This window comes from Cucumis melo, chromosome 10 (assembly GCF_025177605.1).
Source record: "Cucumis melo cultivar AY chromosome 10, USDA_Cmelo_AY_1.0, whole genome shotgun sequence".
NCBI lineage: Eukaryota > Viridiplantae > Streptophyta > Magnoliopsida > Cucurbitales > Cucurbitaceae > Cucumis > Cucumis melo.
This window is the reverse complement of record NC_066866.1, coordinates 5,236,622-5,254,538: the sequence shown is the minus strand read 5'-3', so window position 1 is coordinate 5,254,538 and position 17,917 is coordinate 5,236,622. Positions and strand designations below refer to the sequence as shown.

At 32.6% G+C, this 17,917-nt stretch overlaps 2 protein-coding genes and 1 non-coding gene across 10 annotated transcripts; 2 read left to right on the top strand and 1 right to left on the bottom strand.

Moving 5' to 3' along the window:
* Nucleotides 1-125, top strand: MIR169D (microRNA MIR169d). The gene has a single exon (NR_120696.1). It is a non-coding gene; the product is annotated as a microRNA MIR169d (primary transcript).
* A 1,217-nt stretch (nt 126-1,342) lies between these two features.
* LOC103488761 (pentatricopeptide repeat-containing protein At5g61990, mitochondrial) lies at nt 1,343-5,498 on the top strand. 4 transcript variants are annotated; one of them, XM_051091333.1, is made up of 3 exons: nt 1,343-4,993; nt 5,113-5,219; nt 5,308-5,498. In XM_051091333.1, exon 1 carries the CDS (start codon nt 1,592-1,594, stop codon nt 4,691-4,693), a length of 3,102 nt encoding a protein of 1,033 aa, XP_050947290.1. In that variant the 5' UTR covers nt 1,343-1,591; the 3' UTR covers nt 4,694-4,993; nt 5,113-5,219; nt 5,308-5,498. The 4 variants fall into 4 exon arrangements, with proteins under 4 accessions (XP_050947290.1, XP_008445875.2, XP_008445873.2 ...); XM_008447653.3 differs by lacking the exon at nt 5,113-5,219; XM_008447651.3 differs by having other exon boundaries at nt 5,081-5,498.
* Nucleotides 5,499-11,382: 5,884 nt separating this feature from the next.
* On the bottom strand, nt 11,383-16,034 carry LOC103488764 (nicotinamidase 2-like). 5 transcript variants are annotated; one of them, XM_051091334.1, is made up of 5 exons: nt 15,089-16,034; nt 12,740-14,860; nt 12,527-12,601; nt 11,832-11,901; nt 11,383-11,776 (listed from the first exon to the last, which is right to left on the bottom strand). In XM_051091334.1, exons 1-2 carry the CDS (start codon nt 15,711-15,713, stop codon nt 12,900-12,902), a joined length of 2,586 nt encoding a protein of 861 aa, XP_050947291.1. In that variant the 5' UTR covers nt 15,714-16,034; the 3' UTR covers nt 11,383-11,776; nt 11,832-11,901; nt 12,527-12,601; nt 12,740-12,899. The 5 variants fall into 5 exon arrangements, with proteins under 5 accessions (XP_050947291.1, XP_016900281.2, XP_050947292.1 ...); XM_017044792.2 differs by having other exon boundaries at nt 11,383-11,901; XM_051091335.1 differs by lacking the exons at nt 12,527-12,601; nt 12,740-14,860 and having other exon boundaries at nt 15,089-15,865.
* Between the last annotated feature and the right edge of the window lie 1,883 nt (nt 16,035-17,917).

The window sequence follows — 17,917 nt, the reverse complement described above, 5'->3', positions numbered from 1 at the left end:
TTTGTTTGGTAGCCAAAGATGACTTGCCTGTTACATAGCTTCTTAAAGTTTATGTATTTATTAAATATTCTAGAAACTCTTAGTTTGTTGCATTACAGGCAGTCGTCATTGGCTAATTTGACAAACTCGTATCTATCATGTTAGGTCTTTTCTTCCATGTAATTAAATAAAAAGAGGTTGAGAGGACTTGACAACTAAAAGCTCGTAAGTTCTAAATCTAATAGTCTCATTATATTTGTGTGATATATCTTCTTTTAGATCACATTTGAATAATCATTTCGTTATAAATTTTTACTTTAAAATTTATTTTCGTTTTGTTTCAATTTTTTTATCATAGTTTTGCTAACACAATATATTAAACTCAGTTGGGATCTTATGCCTACTGCCTTGAGATTGAACATAAAAAGGTTGATTCTTGGGTGAGAATGTGACATTTTTTGGCTCTTGATTCTGTATTCTTCTCAAGAACTTCATAGTTTTTAATAACTTTTTTGTTATTTATAATGTATGAGGAAATTTGATGACAAATATATAGAAGAAGCGAGATAATAAATTTTGATGAGTTTGAGTTGGTTATAAAGTGTTTGTACAATATTAAATCGAATGTATTTGCTTTCGTGATTAGTAATAGACCATTTTTTCTTCTTAACCAATAACGATGCGTCTCAAACATCCATTTTGATGTCTAAGTTACCATTAGTAGGTAGTGCATAAAACTAGGAGTAAAACAGCATCTCATTTTCAATCCCATATGACCCAAAATTTACTCTTATTTTCCTTTCAATTAATTTTATTTTTAAATACCACACAAGTTCAAAATTTATGCAGTTATGAAGTCTCTTTTGGATACTATTGTGGTTCTATTGGATGTGGCAGGCTATATGCATAGGTTGTTGAATAGGGAGTGGATTTTCATTCGAACATTGGTACACATAATGATCACATATATGATGCATGCATTCATGTTGCTAATGCTAGCTCACTCAATGATCGATGTAGAATCATAGTCTGACAGAGGCCCACCAATCAATGAAGATTTGATACACTAGACGAGATACAGACAAAAACAAGGAAAATAGAAGGGGGAAGCATAGAAGATTTGTTAGATTTTTCATACATCTTTTAAAGAGTAACAAGTTTGATGAAAATACAAATCAAATGTATTTTCGTTCTATCACAAAAAAATAGATTTTTAAGTCGAACATATGGTCACGATCATGGACAAGATGGTCAGAAGAAAAACCATTTCAACGAATTTTAAAAAAATGATGTTAATTTTTTGAAAATATGAAAATCTAACTGGGTTATTTCTCAAATTTAAAAAAGGGGCAAAAATCATAATACAATATTCAAAGCCACTGCCCTACTCTCTTTCTCTCTCTCTCTCTCTCTCAGTTCTCAACTCTCAACTCAAATTCCTCCCCGGTTTGAGCTCAGTTGACATGGAGCTTCGCATCATCCATCTGTGGATTTCACCATTCGCTCAACCCATCACTGAATCCTATGTTTTATTAACCCATTTGCGAGTTATCCCCACTTTCTCTCTCGCTCTCTCCCCATTTTCAGACGCTTGATTCTCAAACCAAATAAAATGGCAAATGCTTTGTGCTTGATTCGGCAAATGGCTGTAAACTCCTCCCCTCGCGGAATTCTCTCTACTTTCCCTTTACGAACTACCAATTTTCCCCAAATCTGGAATAATTTTTCTATCCGTTTAATGTTTTTCTCGACCAATAACCCATCTGATCATTACGAGGACACTGTTCGTGAATTTTCCATGATTCTGAAGCGTAAAGATTGGGTGATCCTTTTAAACAACGAGGACAGTTTGAGGAAGCTAAACCCAGAAGTCGTTTGCTCTGTTCTACAGAAGAGCGAAATCGATGACTCTGTGCGGCTTCAGAATTTCTTCTATTGGTCGAGTTCAAAAATGAGTACGCCACAGAACTTGCTTTCTTATTCGATTCTTGCAATTCGTCTTTGTAATTCTGGGCTAATACACCAAGCCCAGAACATGCTTGAGAAATTGCTCGAGACCCGTAAGCCACCTTTGGAGATCTTGGATTCCTTGGTTAGGTGCTATAGAGAATTTGGTGGGTCTAATTTGACTGTTTTTGATATTTTTATTGATAACTTTAGGATGTTCGGTTTTTTGAATGAGGCCTCTAGTGTTTTTATAGCTTCCATTAGTGAAGGGTTCTTTCCCAGCTTGATGTGCTGTAATAATTTGATGAGGGATTTGTTGAAGGGTAACATGATGGGGTTGTTTTGGAAGGTGTATGGAAGTATGTTGGAGGCTAAGATAGTCCCTGATGTTTATACATACACTAATGTGATCAATGCACATTGCAAAGTTGGTGATGTTATCAAGGGAAAGATGGTTCTTTCTGAGATGGAGAAGAAGGAATGTAAACCTAATTTGATCACCTACAATGTAGTTATTGGAGGTTTATGTCGGACTGGAGCTGTTGATGAAGCTTTAGAGGTAAAGAAGTTGATGATGGAGAAGGGTTTGGGTCCGGATGGCTATACTTATACTTTACTCATTGATGGGTTTTGCAAACAGAAGAGATCAAAAGAAGCAAAATTGATATTTGAAAGTATGCTTAGTTCAGGTTCAAATCCTAATCATTTTACCTGCAGTGCTTTAATTGATGGGTTCATGAAAGAAGGCACTATTGAAGAGGCATTGAGTATCAAAAATGAGATGATTACTCGTGGACTTAAGTTGAACGTTGTAACTTATAATGCAATGATTGGGGGCATTGCTAAGGCTGGTGAGATGGGGAAAGCAATGGCTCTTTTCAATGAGATGTTGATGGCTGGCATAGAACCAGATACCTGGACCTACAACACACTGATTGATGGATATTTGAAGTCTCATGATACGGCTAAAGCGTGTGAGCTACTAGCTGAGATGAAAGCAAGGAATTTGATGCTATCGCCGTTCACTTGTAGTGTGCTGATTAGTGGCCTTTGCCATTGCGGTGATTTACAAAAGGCTAACGAAGTTTTGGACCAGATGATCAGAAGCGGGGTGAAACCGAGTGTTTTTATGTATGGTACCTTGATTAAGGCTTATGTCCAAGAAAGTAGATATGAAACGGCAATAGAATTACTAAAAGTAATGATTGCAAATGGGGTCCTGCCTGATTTGTTTTGCTACAATTGTCTTATAATTGGTCTTTGTAGAGCCAAAAAGGTGGAAGAAGCAAAAATGTTGCTTGTTGATATGGGTGAGAAAGGAATAAAACCTAATGCACATACTTATGGGGCTTTTATTAATTTATATAGTAAATCAGGTGAAATCCAAGTTGCAGAAAGGTATTTCAAAGACATGCTATCTTCTGGTATAGTGCCTAACAACGTAATCTATACTATTTTAATTAACGGGTATTGCGATGTTGGAAACACGGTAGAAGCTTTGTCAACTTTCAAATGCATGTTTGAGAAAGGGTTGATTCCTGACGTCCGAGCATATAGTGCAATCATTCACAGTCTCTCTAAGAATGGGAAAACCAAAGAAGCCATGGGGGTTTTCTTAGAATTCCTTAAGAAGGGTCTGGCGCCCGATGTTTTTTTATACAACTCCCTTATATCTGGTTTCTGCAAGGAAGGTGATATTGAGAAGGCATCCCAACTTTATGAAGAGATGCTCCATAATGGAATTAATCCCAACATTGTCGTATACAATACCCTAATTAATGGGTTGTGCAAGCTAGGTGAGGTAAAGAAAGCTAGGGAACTTTTTGACAAAATTGAAGGAAAAGATTTGGTTCCCAATGTTGTGACTTATTCAACAATCGTAGATGGATATTGCAAATCTGGAAACTTAACCGAGGCGTTTAAACTGTTCGATGAGATGATATCAAAAGGAATTTCTCCTGATGGTTACATCTACTGTATCCTCATTGACGGTTGTGGCAAGGAGGGAAATTTGGAGAAGGCACTTTCATTATTTCACGAAGCCCTGCAGAAAAGTGTTGCTTCCCTTTCTGCTTTCAACTCTTTGATTGATAGTTTCTGCAAACATGGAAAAGTGATTGAAGCGAGGGAGTTGTTTGATGATATGGTAGATAAAAAAGTGACGCCAAATAGTGTGACATACACGATTCTGATCGATGCATACGGCAGAGCGGAAATGATGGAGGAGGCAGAGCAGCTTTTTCTAGATATGGAAATGAGAAATATCATACCAAATACTCTTACATATACTTCACTTTTACTCGGTTATAACCAGATAGGAAACAGATTTAAGATGATTTCATTGTTTAAGGATATGGAAGCTAGGGGGATCGCGTGTGATGCAATAGCATATGGTGTGATGGCTAGTGCCTACTGCAAGGAAGGAAAATCTCTTGAAGCCTTGAAGCTGCTCAACAAAAGCTTGGTCGAGGGTATAAAGTTGGAGGATGATGTGTTCGACGCATTAATATTTCACCTTTGCAAGGAAAAACAAATATCTACAGTACTGGAGTTGCTTACAGAAATGGGAAAAGAAGAACTTTCTCTTAGCTCTAAGACATGTAATGCTCTTTTACTTGGTTTTTTCAACTCAGGTAATGAAGACGAAGCTTCAAAGGTTCTTGGTGTTATGCAAAGGTTGGGATGGGTTCCAACCTCTTTAAGCTTGACTGATTCGATAAGTACTGGTAGAAATGATATGAAATCCGATATTTCCCAAGTATTGTAATGCAAGCAGGGTCCGAGTAGTCCATTACTGGAAACTGTGCTGTTTGTTTGAAGTGTTCTGATTTATGCAACGTTTGAGCAATAAAAATGATGATGGCCTAAGCAGAATGCTAGTGAAGTTCTACTGTCACTTGGCTACTAGCTGAACACACGGGGAAACGAGGAGCTTCATTTTTGCAACATCAAGTATAAATTTTGTCGTTTTGTAACGATATGGAATCTATTGCTGAAGTTCAGTCACCGAGCTGGGAATCTTTAGACCACTATGGAAGAGGGAAAATCTGCAGGCCTTCTGCAATAGGTCCTCTTTTATTAGCTCTCTAATTTTGCTGAATTGAAATTTATGCATTCATTTGAAGTTCATATTATACCTGTTTGATTTGTAAAGCATGCAACAAGCTGACAATGATGCTACTTTAGTCCTGCGTAGTTCAGCGAAAATGGCGAGCAGGCATTGCTTGAAGACTACTTCGGATATGTGCGACAGTTCATGGAAAATGTTATGCAGATGCTTGCTCTTTATCAATGTCTTGCCATGATCTCTGACTGCTTTATATCATCTTTCATATATTTTTTTCCTCCCTTAAACTTAGATTTGAAAGGTTGTAATTTCAGGTATGAGCCGTCTTCCATAGATTTGCAATTTGGGCTATTTTCTTGACTGCAGACACTAGCGGACTAGCTACTGACAAAGTAACAATACTATTAGCTAACTCAGTTGTAAATTTGTCTTCCAACCCCCAAGCTCTAATTCTTATATTGTTTTTATTGAATTATAAAGCATCCGTCAACAAAACTTTTGGATCTACTGCTGCCTACAAACTTGAAATTTGAACATTTTATATATTAAGCAGCGGTTAAAATGGTTCGAGGATTCAAATATGTATACATATATTTCTATAATGGTTTGAGGCTTGTAATGGATCCGTTTTGTCTGTGTATACAGAAATAATTGTTTTATGTTCATGAATACCCGAACTTCATTAATGTCTTCTTGATTTGATGGTATAAAAATGTTTTATGATAAATAATTTTATTGATTAATTGTTTGACCACTAAGTTCAGAGTATCTTTCGATCAAATAAAGGGGATGGACTATTCTTACGACTATTTCATCGATCCCTTTGTAATTGTTAGTTATTCTAATAGTGGTTGAACCGAAAATCGGGTGAATTTAGTTTAATATAATTAACATGATCTTTATTCTTGAAGGTTGAACGCTTGATGCACATTATGTAGTTGTTATACTAATTATGTAGTTGTTATACTAATAAAAATGTTAAATGGAAATCAAACTTTTTCAAAAAAGAGAGAAAATAAAAAGATTGGTTTTATTTCTAGTCCCTCTGTTTGTTTACGAAGAATGTAAGGTTGATAGAAAAGGATTGGAGCTATTTGTTAGAAAATTAAATCTATGTTTGCTATACTATAATGTAACTAAAAATAAATAAAAGCAATTGACTGGTTCCCATATTAATGTAAAATCGCTTTGGTAGTCTTCTCTGAATAGTAATATTTTGTCAAAATGAGCTTATTTTTTACTAATAAAATTAAAAATAAATGACATTTTCCTTTGGAATATTTCTCTTCGTCGTTAAAAGATTATTGTTAAATCGTAAAAATTGATCCCTCAAAGTTGTATGATTCTTACTATTTCTACAGTTATACGAATTGTGAGGGTTCATTTTTATTACTTATATAAATATGAGAGTTTAATTTTTTTACGATCGAAAGTTTGATGAAAAGCAAAATCATAAAATTGATCCCTCAAAGTTGTATGATTTTTGCATCTTAACCTAAATATTACAACTATATCCTCTTTTCAATTGTTTGTTTGATGAGATGCACTAATATAAATGCTACTCGAGATGCACACCTAAATATTATTATTGTTGTGACATCTAGGGTCAACTACCTAATACGAAAAATAACATAAATATTAGGGACCATACAATCTATATATATATATATATATAAAAGCATAAAAAAGATATTAATGAAACTTACTAACAATATGATTATAAAAAAAAAAAAGTAAAGTAAAAATTATAAATTAAGATCCAATTAAGTAGTAACAATGTTAAATTTGCACCTTCATCCTACTCTAGAGTCTAGTGAAAGAGAAGGTCTAGAATGATGGAGAAGAATTCGTTAGTTTAGCGAAAATGACTATGTGATACGAATAAAATTATGTGTCTTTTAACCCTTATCGTAATTTAATATAGTAGGCAAGTCATTTTTGGCTATCAAACAACATTCTTCACATACTAAACCTCTCTACCTTTCATTCCTTGTAAATCCATCCACACATTTAGAACCTTTTCAAGATAGGGAAGGAAAAAGAGGATATAACATAACATTGAAAGGGAAGAATATCTAAACCAAAAAATAGTAATAATATTAGACAAAGATGATCCAACCCCTTCTCATGTTAATTAAAAATTTTCTTCTTCTCATCTTCCAATCAAATAGAGTTGCAGGGGTTTTTGATAAACTCACTATATATATATATAGTTTCCTTGAGCAAAGTCTATGCTTTGATTTTGCTTTTTTTTAAAAGAATATATTCTAATTTAGCATGCACTTGATTGACTCAAAACGAGTTATCTAAAATTTTCACTTTCAAATTATTCTCATTTTGTAAAGTCAACCATAGTAATTTGACATACACTATAGCTTAAATTATAAGTTTTGTAATCATCTCAAAACTTTTAAATTAAATTTGTGTATATCTAAATTTTGTCTCAAAACTTTTAAACTTGTATTTATATCATCTATTTTAGTGTATCTCGTTAATAGGTTTTTTTTTTTTTAATTAATCTTCAATTTTGTAATGAAATAAAATTTTAAAGGTCGTTGTTCTATATATATAATTTTGTGTATAATAAAATTAAACCTCAACCTATTCAAATTTTTACTAAAAGAATGTATTTTATAATATTTTAAAGTTTATTGATTCTTTGTTTAATTTTATTAGTACAATACAACTCGTCATAGTAAAGACCCTTCCCATCGTCATACTGAACATCTCTTCCTTTGATCATCTTCTATATGGAGTTTCTGAACAACTTTGCAACACTCAAAAAAACAATGAATCGAAATTAGGGTTTTATAAGAAAGAAAGAAAGAGATAACCTTAGCATGAAAAGAATGAGTCTTGATTTAGAAGATCATAAGCCAAAAGATAGACCTCCTATATTGCCCCTTTGGTAACATCTCAATAAAATTGGAACAATAATACGAAGAAGATCTAGAATATATGACAACACACAAACTAAAAGAATGATTTCCTACTCCATGGAAACCATATATACACTTTGGATCTTAATTAAGTTGCAGGGCCTGTATAGTATTGTGTTGATCTCTAAAAATTAAAATGGAATATATTCAATTAGGGTTGCATGGTTGACTCAAACATGCATGAAGAATTTTGCTTATTAAAATTATTCCCTATTTGTAAGTCAACTCTAAGTTGTAGTTGACATCAGAAAATTCAGCTTTTCAATTCAAATTCTTTTGTCAGTCCAAATGTATACTTATAAAAGTAAACAACTCCTTGTGGAAAATGTTGTAAATTGTAATATATACATAGACTGATAGACACATATTTCATAGTCTACCCATTTGAGAGAGTTATTTCTAAATATTAATACTCGAGTGATTTTAGGACGTTGTGTGCTAATATTACACATCATAAAAGAATTCAAAAGTATACTTTTTATAAATGATCAAAGTTTCACTCGTTGTAATTACTACGATATGTGGTTATGTTAGACATGAAGTGCAAGAGTGCAACCACTAATTATACTAAATTAAGGAAAAAACAATTATGTTTAAAAAACGTTAAAGAAAGCTAAAAATTGGCCCAATCAGTCTTTTCATAAAAATTGTTGACGTTTTATCTTTGGAATCACTCATTTTTCGACGTTTTTCTTTCAAAAACCATCAAGTATTTAAAATCACAAACGTCAAGAGAGTCCCTTTATATATATATATATATATATATATATATATATATATATATATATATATATATATATATATATATATATATATATATATTCAATTAATTGATTTGAATGGAGAGGAAAATTATAAATTTATGATAATAACTTTTCAATTTATTTGAAAATATAACTTTTTTTAATCATAATTTCTATTAATATTTAGAAAGGAGTGACGTGGGAACATAACTACGACAAAAAATTGGTTACTTGACGTTTCTAAAATGTGACATATCATTAGTTTTTTTATGCTTTAAAAAACGTCAAATATGATCTACTGTACATAAGGTATAATAAGATAACTTGACCAGAAAAAGGAAAAACGTTAAAGCAGTATTCTTCTTAATATAAATTTGAATAGTCACAAAGATTTACACTAATTATATATATGTCAAGTGTGTATTAACTCTCTTGACATTTAATCATGTATCATTTGTAGTAACTGTCCACGTTTTGTATTTGTCAAGTGTATTGTTATCTTTAGAGACATAGATAATTGACAAAGCTATTCAGGTTTTGACATAATCTCAATGTCATGTATAATTTTTCCATTTAAATTAAATATTCACTAGATGATATTCTCAATAAGTACCTTTGTGTATTTCAACAATCCAATTTCATCTACTAAATAAACATTACGCATTTAAGATATATATATATATATATAATAACCTAATGTACATTCACTTAATCTTTTCATATGTTCATCTTTATCACAACCTTCATTCCAACAATCCCAAAATTACAACAATAATATTTCTCTTTTCACATGCACAAAATACAACGACGTGCTTGTTTTGACAATTGTTTCAAAGTGCTTGTTTTGACAATTGTTTCATTTTCCACTTCCTAAATCCTTTTGTTTTTTCATTATTTCTCAAAATCAGTTTAATTTGGGCTTCTTATTTGAGATTTTAACTCTCGTATATACTTGAATTTCAATCCTTATTTGACCTAAAAAAGTTTTAGACCTCCTAATATTTTAGATCTCATAGTCTTACTTCGTGCTTTAAATATCTCTTTAAGGTTTACAGCTTCACTTATTTGACTCATTGTTAAGCTCGCCTTTATCATGTCTTGGAGATCGTAGATCCAAATCAACTAAAACATCCTTTTAAGAGAGCATTTGTATATATTGTATCTACATTATTTTATAACTAAATTCATTGTTAGGCTCAACATAATTGAAGTTCCGATCAAATTCTAATAAATAAGTTCTTTAAAATGATTGTTTTTACTTTTCAAACTCTACTCCTAATTTTGAAAACATTTGTAAAAAATAGATAGATATATATTGAAAAATAAAAAAACTTGTAAAAAAGAATAATAGTGTATACAAGCTTAATTTTTAAAAATGAAATAATTGTTAACAGATAGGCCAGATGTTAATTTAACTGAGATTTATTTGAACCTCATATTTCAAAATTAAAAGTCCTATAACCCAAATATGAATTCAAAATCCATCTTAGAGTAGTTAGAAACTCTCCGAACCAACGGTCAATTTGCACATCCTTTCAAGCTCAAAAAGAGAGAGTCTAGCATGATGGAGAAGAGTTTATCAATTTGGCCGAAAATGACTGCCTGATACGAACGTCTAATATGAGCATTACACCACATAGTTTGCATACCGGGCAAGTCATTTTTGGCCGTATTGTATAAAACTCTTCCCTTCATACTAAACCTCCCTTTTCCTTTCATATCCTTCAATGGAAACTTCTTCTAAGAACGAATTACGTTGAAACTTTGCAGAACCCCACACTACTAATCCATGGAAATTATAAAGAATGAAAAGAATTTTTCGATAAGAAAAAATTACAACACAACATGACAGGGCAAAAGAATTTATTTGTTAGACCTATCTTCTTCTCTCACATTTACAAATGATCTACACTCAGAGGGCTTCGTATTTATAGAGGCAGTTGCATGGTCATGGCCAAAATTATGAAGGAATCTATGTGTTGTTTGGTTGCAAAGGTTGACTCTACGTGTAGTTGTTGGAATTTTTCTTTTTAGATTTATTCTCTTTATTAAGTCAACTGTTATCGATAAGGTTGAGAGCTTTTTGGTGAAGAAAATGAATACATCTTCACATTGATGTCGGTTTAATAATGTGATGCTTTTGTCTTTTAAACTTTATCCAAAGGGACTTCATGTTGCTTTAGTCTTTAAAATATTATTACTTTTCAATATAGCCCTTTATGTTTTCATAATTTTGGAGACCTATGATAAATATAACTTAGAGTATTAAAACTTTAATTAAGAGAATTAAGAATTGTATCTATTTAAATTTGCAATTTATATCTTTCATTAAACACCTAAACTTTTCTAAACAAATAAATTAATTTGAACTCTCGATTAAATATTCTTTGAAAATCATTCATTTACGCAACTTTTTTTCTTTTTGTTAAACTGTCAAAACGAGTGTAAAATTTGATGCATTAACAGAACTTGAACATGGTATTGAGTCCTGACAAATGAGCTAAACTGATTGATTTCAAGAATTTACTAGTTATGTTACAATTAAAAGTTTCAAGATAGTATTTTGAGTTAGTACACTTATGAAAATGAAAGTTTGGTAGTTAAATTAATTGAGGATCTTAATTAATATAATCCCCAAAGTATTTTAACATTGATTTGGACCAAAGCAGAGTTCTTTAATAGAAATCATTCGATTTTAACACCACAATTAAGCTCTTAAAAAAGGTTGGCTTTTTTAATGAAATATGCAAGTGAAAACCACATAACACGTTCTACCATACTTATGCCATACGACAGGAGACATGATACGACCTATTGAAGAATTGTAACACATGTTGGACACATTAAAACCTAACAAAGGACCAAACATTCTAACGATACCTCCCAAGATTCTACCCTTCCTCTCGAACCAAAAACCCCACTCCAAAGTGCATACCTTCTCCAAAAACAGAAGCAACCTCTATTATCAATATGTCAAGCCCAAGCTCAACCCAATAAACCTTGATTAGGCAATTCCAAAACGAACAACATTTATGGACTGCACCATGATAAATGGCCTAGGTCCTCATACGATTCCTTGAAGAGAATAGACACACTGTGACCTCTAGACAAAGGAAGAATGTCTCTAAATTCGAATTCGACCAGACACACTGTGACCTCTAGACAAAGGAAGAATGTCTCTAAATTCGAATTCGACCGGTAGTTTTAACACCCATCACAAAAGAACCTGCCAAGCAAAGAATTGAATATGTTACACGTATCAAATGTTCTAAACTACTTTGAAATTCTTAAAACATTCCGTTTGTCTTTCAACTATCAAATGCCCTCTTTTCTATCTCTCTCCAAGTTTAAGTACGAAACAATCTTGATTCTTGCATAATTTTTTATCAATAAATCAATGAAAAATCAAACGTATTTTGAAACTTGGCATGTAACCTACCATAAGTAGCTTTAAACATTTCTTTAAGTATTCATTCACTTTTAGATAAATTGTAAAAAAGAATGTATCCATGTTAGATTTCTAATAAATAAGTAACCTACTAATAAACAGTGAAAGAACACTTGATAGTAACAATTTTGCCACTTATTTAAATTCATAGTCTAGGAACATCAAATTAAAATTCTATTGTTAAATTTGTTTATTATATGTATGTACACACACATATATATACATGTACATACGCATGTGTATATATATGATGTGAATACAAGTGGGAACTTATAATAGAATAGAATAAACGCCCAACTGATAATCAAAATAAAATAAAATACAATAATCTGTAGAATAAACGCCCAACTGATAATCAAAATAAAATAAAATACAATAATCTGTTTTATTTCTCTTTTCTTACCTTTGAGAATGTAATGGGATTGAAATTATCGTTCATACTTTTCCCCATGTATCATCATCCAAAATACTTATTTACCTAATCGAAACAAAAAAAAAAAAAAAAAAAAAAAAAAAAAAAGGTATAAAACGTTATACGAACTTCGTTAAAAGAAGGTAGTAGGAAAACATTTTACCAATAACTTTGGTATTTAGTATGATTGGTAAGACATTGTACCTGTTTGCATCTATTCAACTTCAGATTTTGTTGCACGTCTTCTTTTCAACTATACTACCAATTATAGACTTTCTCTTGATTCAGTGCTCTTGTATATCCTTTTCCTCATTCTTGAACTATTTCTAAAGAAAATTCGAATCCCATACATTCATTTACATGATTATTTTCCACAAAAGAAATTTTTCTTCATCTCCTCTAAATCTTTGAGCAATTGAACAAAAGTTTGAGAAGCGTGTTCAAACAACTTTTCATGTTCTGCTGCTAGTGAAGTAATTTGATAAAATTTACGACACAAGTGATTATAACGTTCTCCAGTTGACTTTTCACAAACATTGAGTGTTTGATCATTTGAAGCTCTTGCATCTCTTGTCCATCTTTTCAAAATATATGAGGCAGGAAGCTTTTTCACATTCTTCCTATCAAGTACCTTAAGAGCATGGCTACATAGAATACCGGTGGATGTGAATTTCATGCAACTACACGTGACTGTTTGTGTTGAAGCCTCATATTTAACTAACCAATGACAAGAGCTGCCATGAACTAATACTTTATACTCTGATACGCCGTCAAATTTACCTATCTTGAAGGTACTACAACTAAGAATATTCATATATTCTTTTTCAAACAATTTAAATACTGTCGGTGTGTATATGTCTACCACATGTAGTAACATTTCTGTATCCATTGGCAAGATAGGTGTTGTATGATTCATCTTAAAATCCGCAACCATTTCCTCACATCTTCGATCGGCTAAAAATCTATCATATTGTTGGAGAAATTGCAAAATGTCATAATCCGGCCTTAAATATTTTTTCAATACCTCATTCATACTTTCACTACATTGTGTGCTTTTCATGTCGGCCGTAAAAGCATGTCGCCCATATACTATTGCCCATTTTTCTCGCAATTCAAACAAATATGTCAACCACTTGTTATCTGTAAGAGCATATTTATCCAACATTTTCTGCCATGCTAACAACCAATCATCTTCATTTTCATAATCAAATAAACAACTGCTAAAGTCCTGAACAAATTGATTTTGTCCATGAAACACATGACTCAAGGTCTTAGCAGCACTTCGAAAAATATGCCAAACACATAGTCGATGTTGGGTTTCAGGAAAAACATCACATATTGCTTTAGCTATTGTCGAAGACTGATTTGTAAGAATTGTCTTTGGTTGCTTTTTAGACATTACACTAAGAAAAGTATTAAACAACCATTTAAGAGACTCGATTGTTTCATCATAAAGTAAAGCTGCACCAAACATTGCTGATTGTTTATGGTGATTAACTCCAAAGAATGGTGTAAAAGGTCGACCAAGTTCATTTGAACGATAGGTAGTGTCAAAACAAATGACATCTCCAAAACACTCATAATCATACACTGAACGTGTATCGGTCCAAAAGATACTAGCAACCATGTTATCTTCGTTGAGTTGCAATGCATAAAAAATAGAAGAGTTGTCCCTCTGTTTTTTCTCAAAATACTGTACAAGTGCTTCAACTTCTCCCTTTTCAATTCTTGCTTTTTTTTCTATGGGTACATAATTTATGTAATCTTTGTCCACGAATCCCGTTCCTTCTCTACCATCCACCTCTTTATTTATTAGTCCCATAGTAGCTCTAAATGAAGTTCTTGAACTATCTGCATCATGCACTTTTTGAGCATTGGAAATGTTCATATCAACATCCATTGTACGCTTCATCTTCATTTTACCAAGGTCATGATTGTGATTTCCTTTAAAAGACACAACTCTGTATTGACCATTCTTTCCAAGCAAGCATGCCAATGAAGCTTCACATCCTGTCCTTGAAATTGGCCGAGTATAATGATCAAATTCTTTTCTCTTATTTACTTGACGAAACCCTTCCTTTGAGCAACAAAAGGAAGCTCTTGAAACAATTCCATTCTTTTTCTTTTTGTGATATTGTTTCCTAACAGTAAAACCAACTTTTGTTGCATAATTGACATAGAACTGATACGTTTCCTCAACAGAACTAAACTTCATCCCAATCACTGGCTCCACAATTTCAAGTTGGGGGTCAATCCTAGCCTTTCTATCATCTTCCAGATCAACAACTTCAGAATTATTACATGGTTGCCCAATTTTCTCCATGGCTTCAAGAAGAAGAAAAACAAAACCCAATAGCAAAAGGCAGAAACCAGAAGAAGATAGCTCACTGGAAACTTATAATCTCAGAGATTCTAGCAAACAGCATACCAAAACCATAGATTTTGTTCTAACATACAGTACAGTAAAAACAACAAGAACATACTAAAATCAGAGACTCTGACCCAACAGTAGTACAGTGATAACAACACCATAAGGCATGGAGTATCAATTACCAGAAATCTCTCCAAGCCTCTTGCAATCCACCAAGTAAGCGAACCCATAAGCCAGATTTTTCAACGTAGCCTCGTGTAGCTCCAAGTCCACCGTCGCCGTCGCATCCGTGGAGAAGAATACTCTATACCCTCTTACAAACGCCTCACGTGCCGTTGTCTCACAGCAAATGTTCGTCATAACCCCAGTCACAATCACCTCTTCCACGCCCTTCTCTTTCAGGCAGTCCTCTAGGCGCGTGTTCCGGAATGCACTGTAGGTGTTCTTCCGGATGACCTCATCGGCGTCCTCCCGATCAAGATCGGAAATGAGACCGGCTGCATGGGTTCCATCGAGGATAATGTCGCCGTTCCACCACTCGTTGAGGATGGGGTTGTCGGAGGCAGAGGCGTGGGCGTGACGGGTGAAGATGACAGGGATGGATGCAGCACGGCAAAGGCGGATGGTGGTGAGGATATTGGGGAAGATGGGCTCGGCCATGGCGGAGAAATAGTTCTGCATGTCGATCACTAAGAGGGCGGCGATTTTGGGATTTGGAAGTCTGTGGCGGATCTCGTATTTTTTGTATGATGAAGAGATTGCGTCGGTGGAAGTGGCGGCGGCGGGCTTTGATTTGGGGTTTTCCATAGGCGGCGGAGTGAGTCGGTGGTGGCCCCTCCGATATACGGCAATTTACCGGCGAATGGGTGATTTGAGCGAAGAAGAAGAAGAGGCGATGGAAATGGGTAGTCTTCACGAATGCTCTTTTTTTAGAAAAATAGCATTAAAGACAAAAATGAAATTTGACCTTTGTTTGTAAAAAGAAACGTCTTTTTGGCTTTTTGTTTACGTCATTTATCGTGAAATTATCAAAAGCATATCCCCATTTTCTTCTCTTCTCCTTTATTTAAATCAAATTTCTTCTCTTCTTCTTCATCTTCACTTTGAATTTGTTCCTTCTTCATCTTCCAATTTCGAAGCAATGAGTAAAAGGAGGAAACCAAAGAAAAATAAATGTCTAATGCTACATCTAGATGAAGAAACAATGAGACGATAGAAACGAATGAAAATGCGTTACAACATTTGACTCTCACATAAGTAATGGATATAGATCAGAACTATCACACATAATTGACATTAGCAAAAGATAATTATTTGAGCTTTGTGTCATTTTTCATTTGTTCAATTTAAAAAAAGGTTATTCATAGAAATATCCCCTTTCTTATTCTCATCGTCGAGGAAAATGTCAAAATAATAATGTTACAAAACAAATAGATGCAACCAAGTTTAAATTTTGAATTTGGACGAAAATACCTCTGTCTAAAAATATCCATAAATTGTGGATTTCGATAAAAAAAATTTGAAAAAAAATATAAAAGCAAAAAAATAAACTTGAATTAGTATAAGTATTTTATTATTATATTTGCATTACAAACATTTTGTTGTCGTTGTCTTTTTAATGTTTTATAGAGTTTTTTTATGATGTAACGAAAATATTGATTTACATTTCTGTTGATATTAAAATAAAATCGTGAAAACAATGAAATAGTAATAAAAATTTAATGGTATAGTTGAAGCTGATCTCTATGATCATATTATATTTTAGTATAAAAAACGGTCGAATCGTGGACATTTTAAATTATACCCTATACACAAAAATACATGTGAGGTGGCATTTTTTTTAAATAATAACAATAATAATAAATTTTTAAATTTTGGATATAGTTTTCATGATTTTTCTTTTTCTTTTTGAAATAATGTTAATAGAATGATAGATCATGGATTAGCAATTTCATGTCATGTCACACCACCTTCTCACCTCTACTCACTCTTGCCTTTTTTTTTCCCCTTCTCAATGTATATATAATTTTATTTACATTAATTATTTAATATCCCAATCAAATTTCCAATCCTAAAAATATGTTTCCTTATTAAAATTTTGGTTTCCAATTTGATTCTTTTAATTAATTTCTTTCGTGAAAGATTTTAATTTTCATTTCTCTTTTCCTTGAAATTATGTTTTTACTATTTTCATTTTTAAATAATTTGATTTGATTTTGAAATACTGACTATAATATATATAATTTTATTATTAAATAAATAATTAAAAAGGTTCAAAACAAATAAATAAATTATTAACAAAATATTGAAATCGAGTATCCAACATTGGTCTTAACAATTTATCAAATTAGAAACTGACATGGTTGCCCACGTATTACAATTGGGTACACCATTTCACTCCAAACTAAAACTATCGTATTTTTGTTAATAGTTTGGATTTCAACTCCTACTTTTGTTTATTCTTTTCAATGTACCATATTTTTGTCAATAATTTGAAAAACAACCTTATTCTTGAACTTTCACCAATTTTTATTAAGCATGTGTTTGAGATATAATATTAATTGTAAGATAAATTCTTAAGGTAGTTTCTAAAGCTCTGGGTCGGCGTAAAAGTTGCATGTTTAGGGATAAGAGTAGAGTGGAGTGGGCTATAATAGTCAACTCCTTGTTTGAGACAAGGTTTGGTTCTAGTTGAGGATTGAGATTATGATTTAAAATAACTCACACGTCATTGCTATTCTTTAACCTTAGGGGCACTTGTTTCGAGGGTTGGGAAGTTTGTTGACCAACTTTCAGAAACTCCACCTACAAACTTCCAACAACCAACTCTGCACAACTATCGCCCACTGATCACCTTGAAAAACTTTAATAAAAACATTTTTAGGGTTTAGGCTAATCTTTGATGGTCGTCGTTGGCCAATCTTGTGACTCTATCGACGAACCACCGACAACCAACTCCAGCTATCGTCGTCATCGATCGGTCTTGAAAAAATTTAATAAAAATGATGTTA